General features: G+C 42.0%; 1 protein-coding gene across 2 annotated transcripts in view; it reads left to right on the top strand.

The window, feature by feature from the left end:
• The window catches only part of NFX1 (nuclear transcription factor, X-box binding 1), a 69,422-nt gene that overhangs the window by 6,443 nt on the left and 45,057 nt on the right, over positions 1 to 17,922 (top strand). For both annotated transcript variants that reach the window (XM_055427284.2, XM_055427285.2), the window contains exons 3-5: positions 10,659 to 10,817; positions 12,140 to 12,217; positions 16,120 to 16,225. In XM_055427284.2, coding sequence (XP_055283259.1) covers positions 10,659 to 10,817; positions 12,140 to 12,217; positions 16,120 to 16,225 — 343 coding nt within the window. The remainder of the gene's footprint in view (positions 1 to 10,658; positions 10,818 to 12,139; positions 12,218 to 16,119; positions 16,226 to 17,922) is intronic.

Consider the following 17,922-nt stretch of genomic DNA (forward strand, 5'->3'; position numbering starts at 1 on the left):
AGTTACTCAGCTCTGACTGTTAGAGAGTTCTTCTTTACATTAAACTGAAAACTTCTTTCTGGTAAATCCTTCCTATCCCCTTGTTCAGGTTCTGTCCTCTGGAGCTACACAGCAACTAGTCTGTCTCCTCTCAACTTCCCTCCCACTCATGGCAAATCAGCTCTTTGCAGTATTGAAGACACTTCTCATTTGCCCTGAGTATATATTTTATCCAGGATAAGTAGGTTCATTCCTCCAGCTCTTCCTCATGGACCATCCTGGTCTCCCTCCAGTTTAATTTAACATACAGCCTAACACACGAAGCCGCCACCTGCCCAGGCCTGCCTTACACAAGCCTAGTGATCTAGTTCTTGTCTGCTTCACCAGGCTCTCCTTCTTGGGACTTTGATTTGAGTGTGCATCACGGCAGTATTACACCAAATTTGTTTTTGAATTCTCAAGGCTGGTTAATAGTTTCCTATTGCTTCATAACGAATTGCCACAAATGTAATGGCCTAAGGTAACACAACTTTACCGTGTCACAGTTTCCATGGGTCAGAAGTCTGGATACTGTTTAGCTGAGTTTCTACTCAGGGTCTTAGAGGACTGCGATTTGGCTAGGGATGCAGCGTTATCTGAGAGATGGGGTCTTCTTTGATGCTCGCTGGTTGTTGACAGCATTTAGTTCTTTTTTTAGTATATTTTTATTTATTTATTTGACTGCACCATGTCTTAGTTGCAGCACATGGGATCCAGTTCCCTGAACGGGGATCGAACCCCAGACCTCTGCACTGGGAGTGTGGTATCTCAGCCACTGGACCATGAGGGAAGTCCTGATAGGATTTAGTTCTTTATGGGTGCAGGATTGAGGTCCCCATTTCTTTTTCTTTTGGCAGCACCACATGGCATGCAGGATCTTAGTACCCTGACCAGGGACCAAATCTGTGCCCCCTTCAGTGGAAGTACAGAGTATTAGTGCTGGACTGCCAGGGAAGTCCCAAGGTCCCCATTTTCTTGCTGGCTATTGGCTGGGGGTCACTCTCAGCTCTGAGGGCCGACTTGCAGTTCCTTACCACGAGCTTCTTTTCACAACATGGTAGTTTATTTCTTCAAGACCTGCAGGAAACTATCTGCTCCAGATTCTTTACATGATTTCTGTCTCTGATCACTAGACTCTTTAAAAAGCACTGAGTTGATTAGATGAATTCCTCCCATATTTTAGGCTAGATTATCCAGGGCATGCACACCAGGGCTGGGAGTCTTGGAGGCCATCTCAGTTCTGCCTAACGAATCTCTCGTGGCGTCACATACCGGCATTTCTTGAGACCTCATTATTCATTTTTATTGAGTAAATGCTTTGTGCCCAGCACTGTTCTAGGTCCTAGGAATACAGCACTAATGGCATTTACATTCCTGGCAGGGAAGACAGGCAGAAGCACTTAAATATTTAGTTAGTCAGGCGATGATAAGAGCTAAAATATAAGGCAGATTAAGAGGACAGAGTAACAGGGGCGCCAGTTTACATAGGTTGGTCTCTTTGATGAGGAGGCATTTGAACAGAGACCGGAAGGAAGTGCAGAAGTGTGCCACGTGGCTTTCTGGAGAAGAACATTTCAAGCAGAGAGAGAAGCAAGTGTAGATTGGGGTGGGAGGGACAGCACTGTGAGCAGTGAAGAGGTAGGTAGGAGAGGAGGTCAGAGAAACTGCAGAGGCAGGGTTGTGTGAGGCTCTTAGATTTGGTTCTAAGTCAGAAGATGAGAAGCAGCTAGGAGGCTGGGAGGCTTTGCGGGGAAGAGATGATCTAAAATGATCACCCAGCCTGCTGTGTAGGGAGTAGGCTCTAAGGATGCAAAGGGATGAGTTAGGAGGCTTTTGCAGCAATTCAGGTACTTGATGGAGACATGGATTAAGGTAGTAGTGGTAGAAGAGGTAAGAATTGGTTAGATTTTGGGTGTGTTTGAAAGATGAAGTGGACAGGATTTACAGATATGTTGGATGGAGAAAAGCGAGAGGAGTCCAGGATGTTGTGCCTGAGCAGTGCAGAAGGTGAGATACCACTCACTGTGGTGGTAACGCTTGGGGAGAGAAAGCAGTGTTTGTTTTTCAGAGTTTTTAGTTTGGAATAATTATAGACCTACAGAAAGATTGCTTGCTCCTTGGAAGGAAAGTTATGACCAACCTTGATAGTATATTAAAGAGCAGAGACATTACTTTGCCAACCAAGGTCCGTCTAGTCAAGGCAATGGTTTTTCCTGTGGTCATGTATGGATGTGAGAGTTGGACTGTGAAGAAAGCTGATCGCCGAAGAATCGATGCTTTTGAACTGTGGTGTTGGAGAAGACTCTTGAGAGTCCCTTATACTGCAAGGAGATCCAACCAGTCCATTCTAAAGGAGATCAATCCTGGATGTTCATTGGAGGGACTGATGCTAAAGCTGAAACTGCAATACTTTGGTCACCTCATGCGACGAGTTGATTCACTGGAAAAGACTCTGATGCTGGGAAAGGTTGGGGGCGGGAGGAGAAGGGGATGACGGAGAATGAGATGGCTGGATGGCATCACCGACTCTGTGGACATGAGTTTGAGTGTACTCCGGGAGTTGGTGATGGACAGGGAGGCCTGGCGTGCTGTGATTCATGGGGTCGTGGAGAGTCGGACACGACTGAGCGACTGAACTGAACAGAAAGATTGCAAAGGTAGTACAGAGAATTCCCATATATTCTTCACCTAGCTTCCTCTAATGTTAACATCTTTGTCAAAGCTAAGAAATTAACACTAGTACCATGGTGTTAACTAAACTTCAGACTTTGTGAGTTGCTTTTTTTTTTTTCTCATTGCAAGGCTTGCAGAAGCTTAGTTCCCCAACCAGGGATTGAACCCAAGCCTTGGGCAGTGAAGGCACATAGTCCTAACCACTGGACTGCCAGGGAATTCCCTCAGACTTTATTTGGATTTCACCAGTTTTTCCTTTAATATCCTTTTTCTGCTCCAGGATCCAATCCAGGATACCACATTGCATTTAATCAGCATGTGTCCTTAGCCTCCTCCAATCTATGACAATTTCTTGTTGGAAAAGGTGTTTTTGCGTATCTTTTGCTTTGCCTCCTCCTTGTTCAGGAAAGATAAAGAATTTGGTTAAATTTGTTAGAATTAAATTGTTTACTAGACAATAGATCTGTTAGGTAGAGAGTCAGTTATAAAATTCAGGGGAGAGATATAGACTGGAGACTTAATTTTGGGTATTGTCAGTGTACAGAAGGTGTTTAATGGACTAGAGGAGGTCACCTAAGGTGTGAGTGCAGTTAGAAAAAGAGTGAGGATGGAGCCTACCTCATCCTGGCTATAAAATGAGCATCCAGTAAAGGAAGTGGAAAAAGACTAAACTGAACTAGGAGGTGAAACGTTCTAAACACCAAATAAAGAAATTCAAAGAGGAGGGATCGGTTGTGCCACATGCTGTTGATCCGCACAGAAGGATAACTGCATACTGACCATTGTATTTGACAATCTGAAGGTTGTTGGTCTTGCTAAGAACGGTTTTAGTGGAGTCGTAGAGATGAAAGCTCGGAGAAGGCAATGGCAAGCCACTCCAGTACTCTTGCCTAGAAAATCCCATGGACGGAGGAGCCTGGTAGGCTGAAGTCTGTGGGGTCGCTAAGGGTCGGACACAACTGAGCGACTTCACTTTCACTTTTCACTTTCACACATTGGAGAAGGAAATGGCAACCCACTCCAGTGTTCTTGCCTAGAAAATCCCATGGACGGGGGAGCCTGGTGGGCTTCCGTCTATGGGGTCACACAGAGTCGGACACGACTGAAGTGACTTAGCAGCAGCTGCAGCAGAGATGAAAGCTTGACTGGAATGGAAAGAGAGGCTCACCCCAGATATGCCTCCATGGCTCTTTAGAGTTGCCTTTGTTCACTCTCACTCTGTACTGAGAGAACCCAGCACTGCCTGGTCTTCCCAGCTGCCTGGATCCCTCATTCTGCAGTAACAAAATCCCCTATGTCCTTAAATTGTTTCAGCGGTGCCCCTCTCTTAAATGACCTGTGGCCTCCTCTCGGGTCGCCCCTTTCCTTACAACTTTGGAGCCTGCCCTTTTCACTTATCCCACTCACCTTAGTTTCTGGAAGATGGGAAGAGCACACTCCTTCCCCAGGGTCATTTCTACACTATTTTTGTTCTACCTTTGACTCATTTGAAGCTAATGCTACAGAACCTTTTCTCTCCATCACCTTCCATGTCTCATCTTTGTCTTCTGTTAGCCTCCAAACCTCCCAACCCTCATTTATTAATGCAGCCAGCCTCTATCTTTTCTCTGCCCCAGTGGTTTTCAAGGTATAGTCCAGATCAGCAGCCGTCAGCAACACCTGGGAACTTGTTAGAGATGCACATTTTTAGGCCTCACCTCAGACTTAGTAAACAGAAATTGTGGGTGTGGGGCCCAATAATCTCTTCTTTTAAGAAGCCTCCAGGTAATTCTCATGCACTTTCAAGCTTGAGAACTAGTGATTTACCACAAATCCTGCTGTTGTTCTGGATGACTTCAATGGTCATATGGGTTTTTTGATCTTGTCAGCTGCAGTGACCTTCACATCCATTCCTCCTCCACATCCACTGCCAGGGAAATGACCCTGGGGACGCCCTGTCTCTGCAATCCCGAAGTCCTCTGTACTGCCTTCTGACCACAACTTCCTGTCCTTTTGGCTCTCCCAGTCTCTTCCACCCACTACCAGTTCTGTCAGTCTCCTCTCCTTCTTCATGCCCCTCTTCAGGCCAGACCTTACTGAAGTCATTTGAAGTGTTAACCCTTCTGCCAAGACATTTTGAGGAATCCCAACCCTGGATGGTTGCTGCATCCAGCTTTTCTACCCTGTCTGGTTGACAGAATGCCGTTCCAGGAAGTTGTGTAACAGTACAGACTTGGTGTTCACTCACCCTCTGAGGGAAGCCTTCCTGATCACCCTGTTTTAAACTGTTAATACTTCCACCACCCGCCTCTCACTAACCTCTTTTCCTGGCTTATTTTTCTCCATAGCACTTGTCACTATTTGATGATACTGCTTATTTTCAATATTTATTTGTTTATTGGCTACCTTCCACCACAAGATGGTAAACTTCATAAGGGGAGAAGATTCTTGTCTGTTTTGTTCATTGTATATCCTTCGTGTCTAAAGAGTGTCTAGTATTGGGTTGGCCAAAAAGTTCATTTGGGTTTTTCATAAGATGTTACAGAAAAACCCAAACAAACTTTTTGGCGATGCCAATACATCGTTGGTTCCCAGTGAATATTTTTAAATAGTGGTCTCCAGCTTGGGCTTCCCCTGGTGACTTGGTGGTAAAGAATTCATCTGCAGTGCAGCAGCCACAGGAGATGTGGGTTCTATCCCTGGGTCAGGAAGATCCCCTGTAGGAGGGCACGGCAACCACTCCAGTATTCTTGCCTCGAGAACCCCATGCACAGAGGAGCCGTGCGGGCTGCAGTCCACTTGGTTGTAAAGAGTCAGACGCCAGTGAAGCGAAGGAGCACGCGTGTACGCGCGCTCACTCCATCCAGCTCAGTTGGCTTTCATTGCCCACTGCCCCTTACGTGACCTTGGGCAGCTGTCCTTCCCGTTTTCATTTAAGACTCCTGCAAACCCTTCCCACGCTTATTCACACCTTCCTGACGTGCACTGGTCTCCCGACCTCGGCGGACCTCCTTGCCTCTTACTTCTGAGGAGGGGGGGCCATCACTCAAGAAAGGGCACGCTTTTCTCAGCTTGTTGCAATTCAGAGACATCTGTGCCTCTTCCTTTTCTTTCATTCTGAGGTCTCCTTACTTCCTCTCATCAACCTTTTTGCATCTGCTCCTCCAAGTTCTCTGCCTGAAGCTCTTCCTGAGTCTGGGGAGATTCCCAGGGTGTCTTCCCGACCTGGGGATTGAACCCACGTCTCCTTCATTAGCAGGCAGATTATTTATCACTGAGCCACCTGGGAAGCCCACCTCTGTGCTCTACTGACTTAAAAACCTTTACCTGCAATCCCTAAACTCTGCCACAAACCTTAGACTGACAGAAATAAACGTGATGTCTGACATATGCTTCAGACTTAGCAAGACCATCTTAAACACATTGGTCATGCTTACATTATATCAGCTTTTTAAAAACAGCTGCCTTAAATAAGGTGGCTTACTAAAGTTGATAGGTAAGTAATTTACCTTTCTTTCCACCATCCAGATATAATCAGCTTTCACCTTTTAACCTGTTTCCTTAAAGAATTTTTCAGTGCTCAGTTTTACATAGTTGAAATCATATAATAAACATAATTTTTATCCTTCTTTGCTTATAATGTAGTATTTCCCACTCATTAAGAAATCTTGGTAAACTTTAAATTAATATATCAGTTCAGTTCAGTCGCTCAATTGTGTCCGACTCTTTGCGACCCCATGAATCAGAGCATGCCAGATCTCCCTGTCCATCACCACTATGCCATAAATAGATTTGCATTAATATTTAAATAGTCTCCCCTCCTTTTTCTGATATGTTTTAAATTAAATTCCAGATTTCAGATTATTTCACCTTCATGTATTTTAGGTTGCATCTATTTTAATAATATGCCCATTTTCTTACATAATCACAATGCCATTATTGTGCTTAACAAAGTTAGTGATAATTCCTTGAAATCATCTAATACCCAGTCTACAACTGAATTTCCTGTTTGCCTCAAAAAATGTCTTTTTACAATTGGATTTTTCAAGTTAGGATTGTTTTAGGTATTTTGTTTTTAATAATTTATTGGTGTATCTGAAAAGTTTGTAGTCACTTCTACAGACAGGTCTCTGTTCTTCTGATTATTTCACTGGGTTGTCACCCTCTTTACTGACATGCTGTCAAAGTATAAGTATAGAGTAGACACAGTCATGACTGAGGAATAGTGGAGAAGCCCTAGTGGAGAGGGTTTAGGAGTGAAGAAGAGCCAGTGGTCAGGAGAGGGCTGCACCCAGCCGGGACAAGAGTCTCACACCTGAAATGTGATCGTTCACTGGCACTGAGCTATTCTTGGTTAGTGCCTTGTTTTACATGTTATACACTTTGATAAAACTGAAATGTTGGTGAAAGAATTATACTGTCTCCCTTTCTAGTGTCTTTCTAGAACCTTTTACTGTCATTTATTACTTTCTTTTATTCATACAGCAAGTATTATTGAGTGCCTTCTATGTATAGAGTTAGGAAATAAGGTAGAATAAGTAAAATATATGATATTAGACTTTAGTGATATGAAGGAAGATGAGAGAGAGAGATGGAATGCTTAGGGGAGAGGGTTCCAGTTTTTAAAGTGTAGCCATAGTCTTCCCTGTGGAAAAGACCATATTTTGAGTAAACACCTGAAGGGGGTGAGGAGCTGAGTTGTGCAAATGTCGGGGGAAAGTGTACTCTAGGCAGAGGGAAGAGCAAAGTGTAAAAATCTTCCTGCAGGAATCTGCCTGCCAGTTTTGGGCTAGGAAGGAGGCTGGTGTTGTCTCAGAGCAGTGGCCTAGGGAAGAGGAGTCACAGGTGAGGACTGGAAGATGGTGAAGGCCATTGTAAAGATTTTGGCTTCCAGAGGCACGTGATGGAGGAACCTTTGACAAGTTCGGAACAGAAGAGTCTATCTTCTAATTTTCATTTGATGGGCTCCCTCTGGTGGCTATGGTGAGAATAGCCTGAAGTGGGCAAGGGCAGAAGTAGGAAGACTGGTTGGGAAGCCATTGTGATAATGCTGGTGAGTGGATAGCGGCTTAGACCAGAGTGTTAGCAGCAGAGTTTGGGTTCTGGATCTGTTTTGAAGGTAGAACCAGCAGGATTTGTGAACATACTGAACATGGGATGAAAGAGACAGCCTTGGGAAAGGCTGGAATTTGTAGGATATTCAAAGTTGACAACTGTCACCACGTAACTACATGTATGAGCATCCTAGTGGTCAGAGTTCACTGTGACTGGACTCGGAAGCATCACAGTAGTGATTTCTTAACAAGCAATAAATTTAATGAATAAGAGAAACAGTAAAATAAAAAGACAATCTTCAGGGTAGAAATTGTCGTGTTCTCAGGTATGTTCCATACCTCACTTAACCTTTCTGTGTGCTTTAATTCTAACTCAGTGCTGTTCTGGAATGGTCAGGAGGCATTTTCTATAACTCACCCTAAGTGTTAAGTCTCACTGACCATTCCTCTGCCCCAATCAGCTTCGTATATAAATGTCTCAAACTTAAATCTCACTCTCTTATGGGCTTCCTGTTACCTCCAGAATCTTCCATATGTAGTATGGTAACTCGTAGGAAATATAATTAACTTTGTTATTCAGAAATGTTAACCTATGCACGGTAGGGTATCCCTACTTTTAAGAAAGAATCTGATTGCTTGGTTTTTATAATAGAATTCAATTTTATAATGTGTCCATCTGTGTCTTGAGCAGATCAATTTCCCTTTCATCAGTCACTCACAGTATCTTCATTCCAAGCTTTCTCTAGAGGAAAAGAGCTATCTCAGAAACTTTACTAAAGCCTAAAACTTTCCAAGGAGCGAGGTTATGGAACAGACTAGATGGTACTCATTTATTCTTTCACTCATTCGTTCAGAAATATCACTGAGCATCTGATATGGGCCAGGCAATGGAAATACTACAGTCATCACGGCCCTAGTCCTGCCTCCCGGAGCTGACAGTATTGTGTCCTGTATTTCTTGACACTGAACTGGACAAACAGAGAAATCTTAGGAAGCTTATATTATGGAATGATTAAAATGTGAACTTTCTGAGTTCACATTAATTGTGATGATTTGAATTTTGATTTTTAAATTTCTAGTTGTATGGTCTTAGGTGAATGGTTTAACCACTTTGAGCCTTGCTTTCTTCATCTATAAAATGGTACCTCTATTATATCTTTGTTTAGAGAATTAAATATGTATAAAGTGCTTTAGCACAACAATCAGCATGATGTATTTAAGGTTAGTTGTTTGGAGAAGGCAATGGCAAGCCACTCCAGTACTCTTGCCTAGAAAATCCCATGGATGAAGCAGCCTGGTAGGCTGCAGTCCGTGGGGTCGCTAAGGGTCGGACACGACTGAGTGACTTCACTTTCACTTATAGCAGTCCCAGGAATTAACAGGTCAGAATGTTCACACAAGTTAACCTTTTTCTAACGAGTGTGCAGGTAACAGAAGCTGATCCTAGTTAGTTCTTCTAACTTAAACTAATTTTCACTATTGACAAGTGAGGCAAGGGTTGCACGGGACCAAAGGCTGAAGCTTGGCCATCTAGCATTCCTAGCAAAATGATTTCCTACAAGCATTCCTCTTCTGCATTCCATCCTGCACCTGCCCAAACATGACAGTAGGTTGTCCTGTGTTAGCTGCTGTGGTGGTGCCCTACACCGAGGCCAGCTCAAGGAGTCTTGGACCCTTTCTCTCTCGGGCCCCTGCCCAGCACCTTCCTACAGAGATGACTTAAAAAGAGTGGAAAAAAAAAAGGAAAACCACACCATCCCCAGAAATCTGGCTCCCCTTTCTCCTTCCATTCTAGGTGCCCACTGTCCATCTTCACTGCTTCCATGGCTCTGTCATACTCACTTTTGGCTTCTGTCTGGGCACCTGAACAAAGGACTAAAATCTCCACTGCAGGCTGTTTTTAGGTCTTGTGTAAAAATCTTGCACAGCCTTGCTAATGCAAATTTCAGTTTTTCCTCTAGGACAAACACTTTACCAAAATATGCAACTTTTTTTTGGTGGGAAGAGAGATTGTCCTGTGATTTCTACCCGTTTCCTGAGGCCTGTGGAAATAAACCTTTATGTACTTAAAGTTATACAGAAAATAGAATAAAATTAATACCAAACTCAAAAAAAAAAGGTTAGTTGTTTTACTCTTTTAACTTACTTGGACCTGCTAACAGATAAAGTAGTATTGTGAAATAAATGTTCAAAATAAGGTCCTAAATAAAGAATTCACAAACACATGTGCTCTCAGGTCTGGCTATACTTGGGATTTAGAAAGATTTCACTGAAATAGTGTTTGATGCAAAAGTCTGGAAGTGGGTGAAGATATTGAGGAGTAAATCTGGGAGGATTCTTATGACATCATACCCTGGTCTCTCTCATAGATGCTGAGCTTCTGGAACCAGAGACTGTGTCTCCTTCAGTCTAGTAACCCTACCATGGGGCTTGTGATAGGCACCAAGCCTGTCTTTGTTGAGTGAACAACCAAAGACGTCCAGGGTATCTGTTAGAAACGTCTCACGACCATGGGTTGTTGAAACCTGTCTAGGCTTAGTTTTCTTGCACCCAACCACTGCAGCTTCATGAGCCCCTCCCTAATGTAAATTCATGGATATGGTAAATTCAGAGGGCAAGGCATGGTGCCATGAGTCTCTCCTATGAACACTCTAGCTGTGTGTTAGGAGGGGATACTAGTGGGATCCTGGGCAGTTTCTTGGGAATGTTTCCTCAGATGTGTGAATCCCTTCCTGAGTCCCAGACCTGCTTCCTGAGTCCTCCATCTCAGCATACCCCTGCCCCTTCCCAGCCTGACACTCTGAACAACCACCTTGCTCAGAGCCAGACATCCCTTAAAATCTCTATGTTTGCATTCTTCTCTCAGATGCCTTGCTGATCCTTGGTTGACTAAGGAATGTTTTTCTGTGTTTATCTGCTTTGTTTTTTAAACAGGTTCTCTGATTGAACAGCTCACCACAGAAAAATACGAGTGCATGGTGTGCTGTGAATTGGTCCGTGTCACAGCCCCAGTGTGGAGTTGTCAGAGCTGTTACCATGTGTTTCATTTGAACTGCATAAAGAAATGGGCCAGGTCTCCAGCATCTCAAGCAGGTCAGTCATTTCTCTCTTCTGAGTAGTTTTTCTCATCCATTTGGTATGTTCAGGTTTAATTCTCCTTGAGTGTTTTATCTGCAGGGAGAGTATGTTGTCCTGATCACATATTTTGGATGACCATTATTAAGCTATAAATCTTAAACCAGCTAAACATAACACATTAAAATATACTTAAGGTACAACAAAATCAGTGACTTTTACTGAAAATGATTGCTTTTATCCAAGTAATAATTATAGAGAACAACTTTTTAAAAATTGATGTATAGTTTATATACAGTGTTACATAAGTTTCAGGTGTACAGCGTAGCTACTCGCAATTTTTAAAGGTTATATTCCGTTTATAGTTACTATGAAATATTGGCTATATTTCTTGTGTTGTACTGTAGATCCTTGTAGCTTATTCATTAGAAAAGATTTCTTGTATAGTTTGCTTTAGAAAATTCATAGAAAGCAATATTTAATTTACCCTTAGGATTTTGAATTTGCTATAGCTTTAACAGATCTTCTCCACAGTATTTTGTGGGCTTTTCCCAAAGTTATAGTAGTATTTAGGGATAATGCAAATATTATTAATTATATTTGCTTTCTGAACTTTGGCTCTCCTAATTTAAAACATTTGGGTTTTCCTGCATGTATTCAAGTGTTTTGGGGCTTCCCTGGTAGCTCAGCTGGTAAAGAATCACCTGCAGTGCAGGAGATCCCAGTTTGATTCCTGGGTCAGGAAGATCCCCTGGAGAAGGGATAGGCTACCCACTCCAGTATTCTTGGGCAGGATAATGCGAATATTATTAATAATATATGCTTTCTGAACTTTGGCGCTTCTAATTGAAAACATTTGTGTTTTCCTGCATGTACTCAAGTATTTTATCCTACCTTTTTTTTCAAACTAAGGTTCAGATGATTACTTTGATATTAAAAGTAATAGAACGTTCTCCCGCAAAATAAAAAGTTAATTTTATGAAATGTTAACTAAGACTATGGTGATAATCATACTGTAATATATAAATGTCTCAAATCAACATGCTGTGCACCTTAAACTTACACAATGTTATGTACTGATTTGATCTCAATTTTAAAAAGTAGGACGAAATGCATACCTACATTATTCACAGTATCTGAAGTCCTTATAAATATAAGCCTAAATCCAATATTTAAGCAAAGCGTTCAGTATTGTGAATTTGTTTCTTTAAAGTCTTTTCCTTAACACGGAAACTACTACCACTGCTTCAGTGTTATGGCTTCCTATAGATTAAAATGTTTTAAATTACATGTGCTTTTGTAAGGAAATTATTTTGATTTCCTCTCATTTTTCTTGACAGATGGCCAGAGTGGTTGGAGGTGCCCTGCATGTCAGAATGTTTCTGCACATGTTCCTAATACCTATACTTGTTTCTGTGGTGAGTTTTTTTTTTTTTTACATACACTGGTGTGTTTTGCTTTCACTTTGTGCATTGTGCCTTATTTCCCAGCACAAGAGAGGTGATGTGCTGGGCGTGCTTTAGAAGTTACTAACGAGACTTGAGAGCTACAGCATCTGTAAGACATCACATGCGTGTGGTCTGTACACAGCTAGAATCACAGGCCTTTGTATTTTTGGCAGACTGTTCTGGAGATAGGCCTTCTCATCATGCCCACCAGGTCTCCTTGGTTTTCTCTTTAGATCAGAGCTGATCAGATGGCAGAAATGGGTACAGGCTGCTTCTCACCTCTAACTATAACTCACTTTGAAATTCCAGATTTGAATAACATGAGTGAAGAGTAGTGTGAAGTGTACTTTATTTAATCCAAGAAATCAGTCATTGGCCTTTATAATAAAGAGAGATTTTCTGTAAACCAGCATTACAAACTGTGTATCCTTGTGCTCTTCCTCTTTATGGAATACTTCTTCCTGTTTTGGAATAGCTTGGTTCTTCCATGTGTTAGGAAAAACTTTCTGTGATCCAGATGCTTGTATCTGTTGCTAACATATTTCCTACATGTCTTTTCTCTCTCTCTCTTTCCTGCCTGTCTTTTAATGGCTAGACTTTACCACCTAATGGATAGGGAAGCCTGGTGTGCTGCAGTTCCTGGGGTCACAAAGAGTCAGACACAACTGAGCAACTGAACTGAACTTACCATCTGGCTGTTGATTTCTCAGATTTTATTTCTCAACCGTTTTTCTCCCTCCTTAAACTACTGCGTTTTTACTTCTGTCCTCATTACCTCACTGAAATTGTATTCAGAAGTCATCGATGACTCCCTTCCTGACCAAATTCAGGGCTGATTTTATAAATTCTTAAATTTTTTGGCCACTCAGCAGTCCTTATTACTTTTGACCATTCACGTCTTGAAAAGCTCTATTTCTTTTCTGCTTGCTCTCCTTTTTCTAACTAATTTGCTCACATTTCTCCTTTCTTGTTAGTTAACTGCCAGCTTCCACCAAGAGTTGGTCACTGACCATCAACAGTTTTTAACTTCTAGACTCAACCTCTTTGTGAACTCAACTATCTTCTTTTCTTTAAATCCTCATCCACTGTTTCATTCAAGATCTTATCCCAACCGTCCTCTTCCGAAGAAAACTTCCCTTTCTTATCTCCACTCCCACTTTGGCCACTCTTACCCAAACTCTGCTGGTCTCATATGTTTTATTGGGAAAATCTGAGGCTTAGTAGATACTGAATTAGTATTAGTTGAAGGAATGAATATTCTTGAATGTACTACCGGAAAGGCAGCAAGAGATCAATTGTAAATTGGGCAATTAAGACCAGTACCAAGGCTTAATTATTTTAAAGGATTTTTAAACTTGAAGCACCGTAATGAAATTTTTAATCTTGTTAAAGCCTTCACTGACAAACTGTATATGAGAACCTAAGAAGGTAAAAGAATGTGGGGGTGAAGGTCAAGATGATCTGAGTGAGGTAGAATGATGTGGGAATGCAAATAATGGCCTTGTTGTACCTGAGGACTTTGCCCTACTCTGCTCTTCAGGGAGACCATTGGTTTATTGTACCTTATTGAGAACTTATTAACATACCAAACACCATGAAGAAACAGAGGAATGAGACTATTAATTGACTTCTCAAAGGTTAGAGGCTAAGATTTAAGATACAGTTAACTTGCTGTTCTACTTGAAATACAGAGCCTGTGACTTCTGGCTGGATTATAAAGGGAGCCTTCATGAAGGAGGTGAAATTGAAATGGACTTGGAAACTAGGTTTAAAACCAACAAGGCTTAGAGTCTGTTGGGAGGAGTCATCCAGTTATGGAGCCCAGGGTCTTTGAAGGTGGAGGAATAGGAGATGACTGGAAAGGTAGGGGTGACTTCTTCATGCCAGGCCTAGACGTTGGGACTTCATTTGTCAGGCTGTGGGAAGCCACTGAGGGCATCAAAGTGATTCTTTATGAAGATCAGTCTGGCGGCAATAAGTAAATTATTTTGGGACCTAAACAGTTTGGGCACTTATAATAACTCAGGTGAAGAATAGTGAAAGTCTGGAATGGGTTTTAGAGTGGGTCAGAAAGGAAAGAGTGTAAAATTTCAAAGATAAACAGGAATTAACAACAGCAGGAAAGGAAGGAACCCAAACGTGGCTCCAGAGTTTCACACTTTTGGAAATGGTGATACCAAGAACGGAAACGGGCAGGTCAAGAGAACCAGGTTTGGTGGAGACAAGTGAATTCAATTTAGAAATGTTGAGTTGGAGGAGTAAAACAATCAGTGGAAGATGTTTTACAGGAAGATAGGAATATTTGAAAAAAGATCAGGATTTAGGGATGATAGTCGCAGTTGAGAGCAATAGATGAGATGCTAGTAGGTGAAAGGGTAATGAGGGAAAAGAAGTCGATAATGCAGAACGCTGGCAGGTGAAGGGGAAAGAACCACCTTTTAGAGTCAGGGAAGGAGGTGGGGCCATTGAAAGATGGTAGGAGAAAACCTGGGCACCACGTTGAAGCAAGAAAGCAGAGTCAGGGAGGATTTTCTGATAGTGTGGAGATGAGGTTCTGGCCAGCAGAGAGAAAGAGCAGGAGTTGAGGTGGAGGAAGACAAGGTGTGAGGTACACTATGTAGGAAAATTGACAAGATTTGGTGATTAAATAGAATATAGAAGAGAAAGGAGGATGACTCTAGTTTTTGAGTTTGTGAGATACTTGACAGTGATGGTGTCACTAACAGAAACAGGGAACCCTGAAGAGGTTGGGGCCTAAGAAGAAAGATGCTAACTTAGTAGATACACAGGCAATTTGAAGTGACTGAAACCTCAAGCACAGATGTTCAGCAGACAGCTGGACATGTAGGAGTGAAGCTGAGGTTTCAGGGCAATGTAGAAAAAGAGTTAGGACTCACTGGCCTTTAGGTGTATTGAACATCACAGAAATGAACAAGATTTCTGAAAGAGACAGGCAAGAGAGAAAAGCAGAGGCCAAGGATCAGGAATTGGCTTCATTTAGGGTGTAAATTGCCTAGAAAATCCCATGGATGGAGGAGCCTGGTAGGCTGCAGTCCGTAGGGTCACTAAGGGTCGGACACGACTGAGCGACTTCACTTTCACTTTTCACTTTCCACTTTCACACATTGGAGAAGGAAATGGCAACCCACTCCAGTGTTCTTGCCTGGAGAATCCCAGGGACGGGGGAGCCTGGTGGGCTTCCGTCTATGGGGTCACACAGAGTCGGACACGACTGAAGTGACGCAGCAGCAGCAGCAGGGTGTAAATTGCCCAAGTGAGAATGAATTCCCCGAGGTCTAGGGGGAGTCTCATGCCTCTCAGTTTCACTCTTCCTGCCCATGCACGGAGTTCATGAAAGAGGCTTACTAAAGATTTTTGGAGTGACTTGATTATAAAACTCTAACCCTTTATGCCTATATTCTTACAACTTTAGAATAGGCAGATTCCTGCTGTGCAGGGGATCCTCCATTCTTTCCATCACTACTACCTCCCTGCCATTGCTGTCTTCACTTATTTCCTCTTTCTGTTTCTTAAAGTAGATACTCCCCTGTCAATTCAAAGACCCATTTATAGAAGGACTTATTTTAAAGGATTATTTTTAAAATCTTAGATTAAATTAGTGAAAGTGACATTTTCATAAGTAAAAATGACTAGTTTGTCTTTTCCAGGTAATCCCAACTTTATCGTATTCAATAAAACTTTTGACAAGTAGCATTACATTCAACTTTTTATTTGATGATAATGTATTTATTGAACTAATGAAAATCTCACTTACGTTTCATACTGTCTGGTTATATTGTATTATTTCACTGACGTCTATGGAATAACAGTTGAAATTAATACCATTAACTCTCTGATCCGATATGTTTTAGGCAAGGTAAAGAATCCTGAATGGAGCAGAAATGAAATTCCACATAGTTGTGGTGAGGTCTGTAGAAAGAAACAGCCTGGCCAGGACTGCCCACATTCCTGTAACCTGTAAGTAGGAACTCTAGACTCCTGGGGATTCCTGGTGAACATGCTTTGCTTGTGGCTCTCAGTACGCATATTTGGTTAGTGTGTAACAGGCCTGGGAAAAGGACAGCATGGTATCATTTACTGAGCACTTGCTGTGTGCCAGGTACTCTACAAAAGTTGACTCTCTGAATCCTAACCACAGCCCAGTGATGTATAGATATTTATCATCTCCATTTTACAGATGAGGAAAGAAAGGAACCATAATAAACAGTTGATCAGTTACAAATAAATTTCTACAGACTGACTTCAGAAATAGGTTTAATTCCTGTGTTCATCACTTAACAGTTATGTGATGTTGGACAAATTACTTCTCTGAGCCTCAGTTTCTGAACCTGCAAGGTAACAATGATATGATCAAAACTAGTTACAGAGTTCTATGAATATTAAATTAAGACACTTAAGAGACTTGACCCAGAGCCTGGCACATGGTAAGTGGTCAAAAAATGGTAATACTTGCTTTTATTACCCAAATCTAAGAGTAATACAGACACCAGAGTGTTATAGTTGCTTCTGCTGTTACCTAGTTTCTATTGCAGGAACAGGAGTTGGATCAGAGATCTTGTGATCACCATGTGGGGATGGTGCTGGGGACTATCAGTGGGAGAGCTGTTCATACTGGGCTAAACAGCATGGTCTGCCATCTGCTGGGCAGTCAGCCCCTCCTCTTCCTTTGACTGCTTTCATAGATCAGAATCCAGAGACTCATCTATTCCTTCCCTCAATTGGCATTTTGAGTAAATTCAGTAATAAGAAATTAACTCTTGCATGAATTATCTTTCCGAAGCCTTCAATAGAAATGGGCCCCTGTCGTGACTATCAGAGGACACCAACTGTGATGCAGACCAGATGGTCAGTCATTGAAGGAGCATTTTAAAACACAAGTGCCCAGTCTCTGCCTCAGAGCAGTTAAATCAGAATCTCTTGGGGTTGGGTCTAAGCTTTTTAGTGTTTGTTTGTTTTTTAAAAATTTTGTTTATTTTTAATTGAAGGATAATTGCTTTACAATATTGTGTTGGTTTCTGCCATACATCAACATGAATCAGTCATAGGTATACGTATGTCCCCTCCCTCTTGAACCTCCCTCCCTCCTCCCAACCTATCTGACCCCTCTAGGTTGTCACAGAGCACTGGTGTGAGCTCTCTGAGTGATACAGCAGATTCCCACTGGCTATCTGTTTTACTTGTGGTAGTGTGTATATTTCCATGTTCCCCTCTCCGTTTGTCCCACCCTGTCCTTCCCTCTCTGTCCACAAGTCTGTTCTCTGTCTGCATCTCCACTGCTGCCCTCTAAATAGGTTCATCAGTACCATCTTTCTTGATTCCATATGTGTGTTAATATACAGTATTTGTTTCTCTCTTTCTAACTTACTTCACCCTGTGTAATAGGCTCTAGGGTTATCCATCTCACTGGAACTAACTCAAATGCATTCTAAGCATTGTAGTTATAAAAGCTTTCCAAGTGATTCTAATACATAGCAGTGTTGTGAACCATTACTCTTTAAGTCCAGGGATTAAGTCCAGGCCTCAGGGATGTTTGAAATAACCTGGAATCATCCACACCTGACCAACAGTTTGTCTCTCAGTCTAAAGTTATTTAAATATCCAGCCATGAAAATAATTTCATCTGAAAGTGTTGAGGCATATCTTATGGAATGTAG

This window comes from Moschus berezovskii, chromosome 7 (assembly GCF_049115385.1).
Source record: "Moschus berezovskii isolate FMDL1 chromosome 7, NW_MosBer_1.0, whole genome shotgun sequence".
NCBI lineage: Eukaryota > Metazoa > Chordata > Mammalia > Artiodactyla > Moschidae > Moschus > Moschus berezovskii.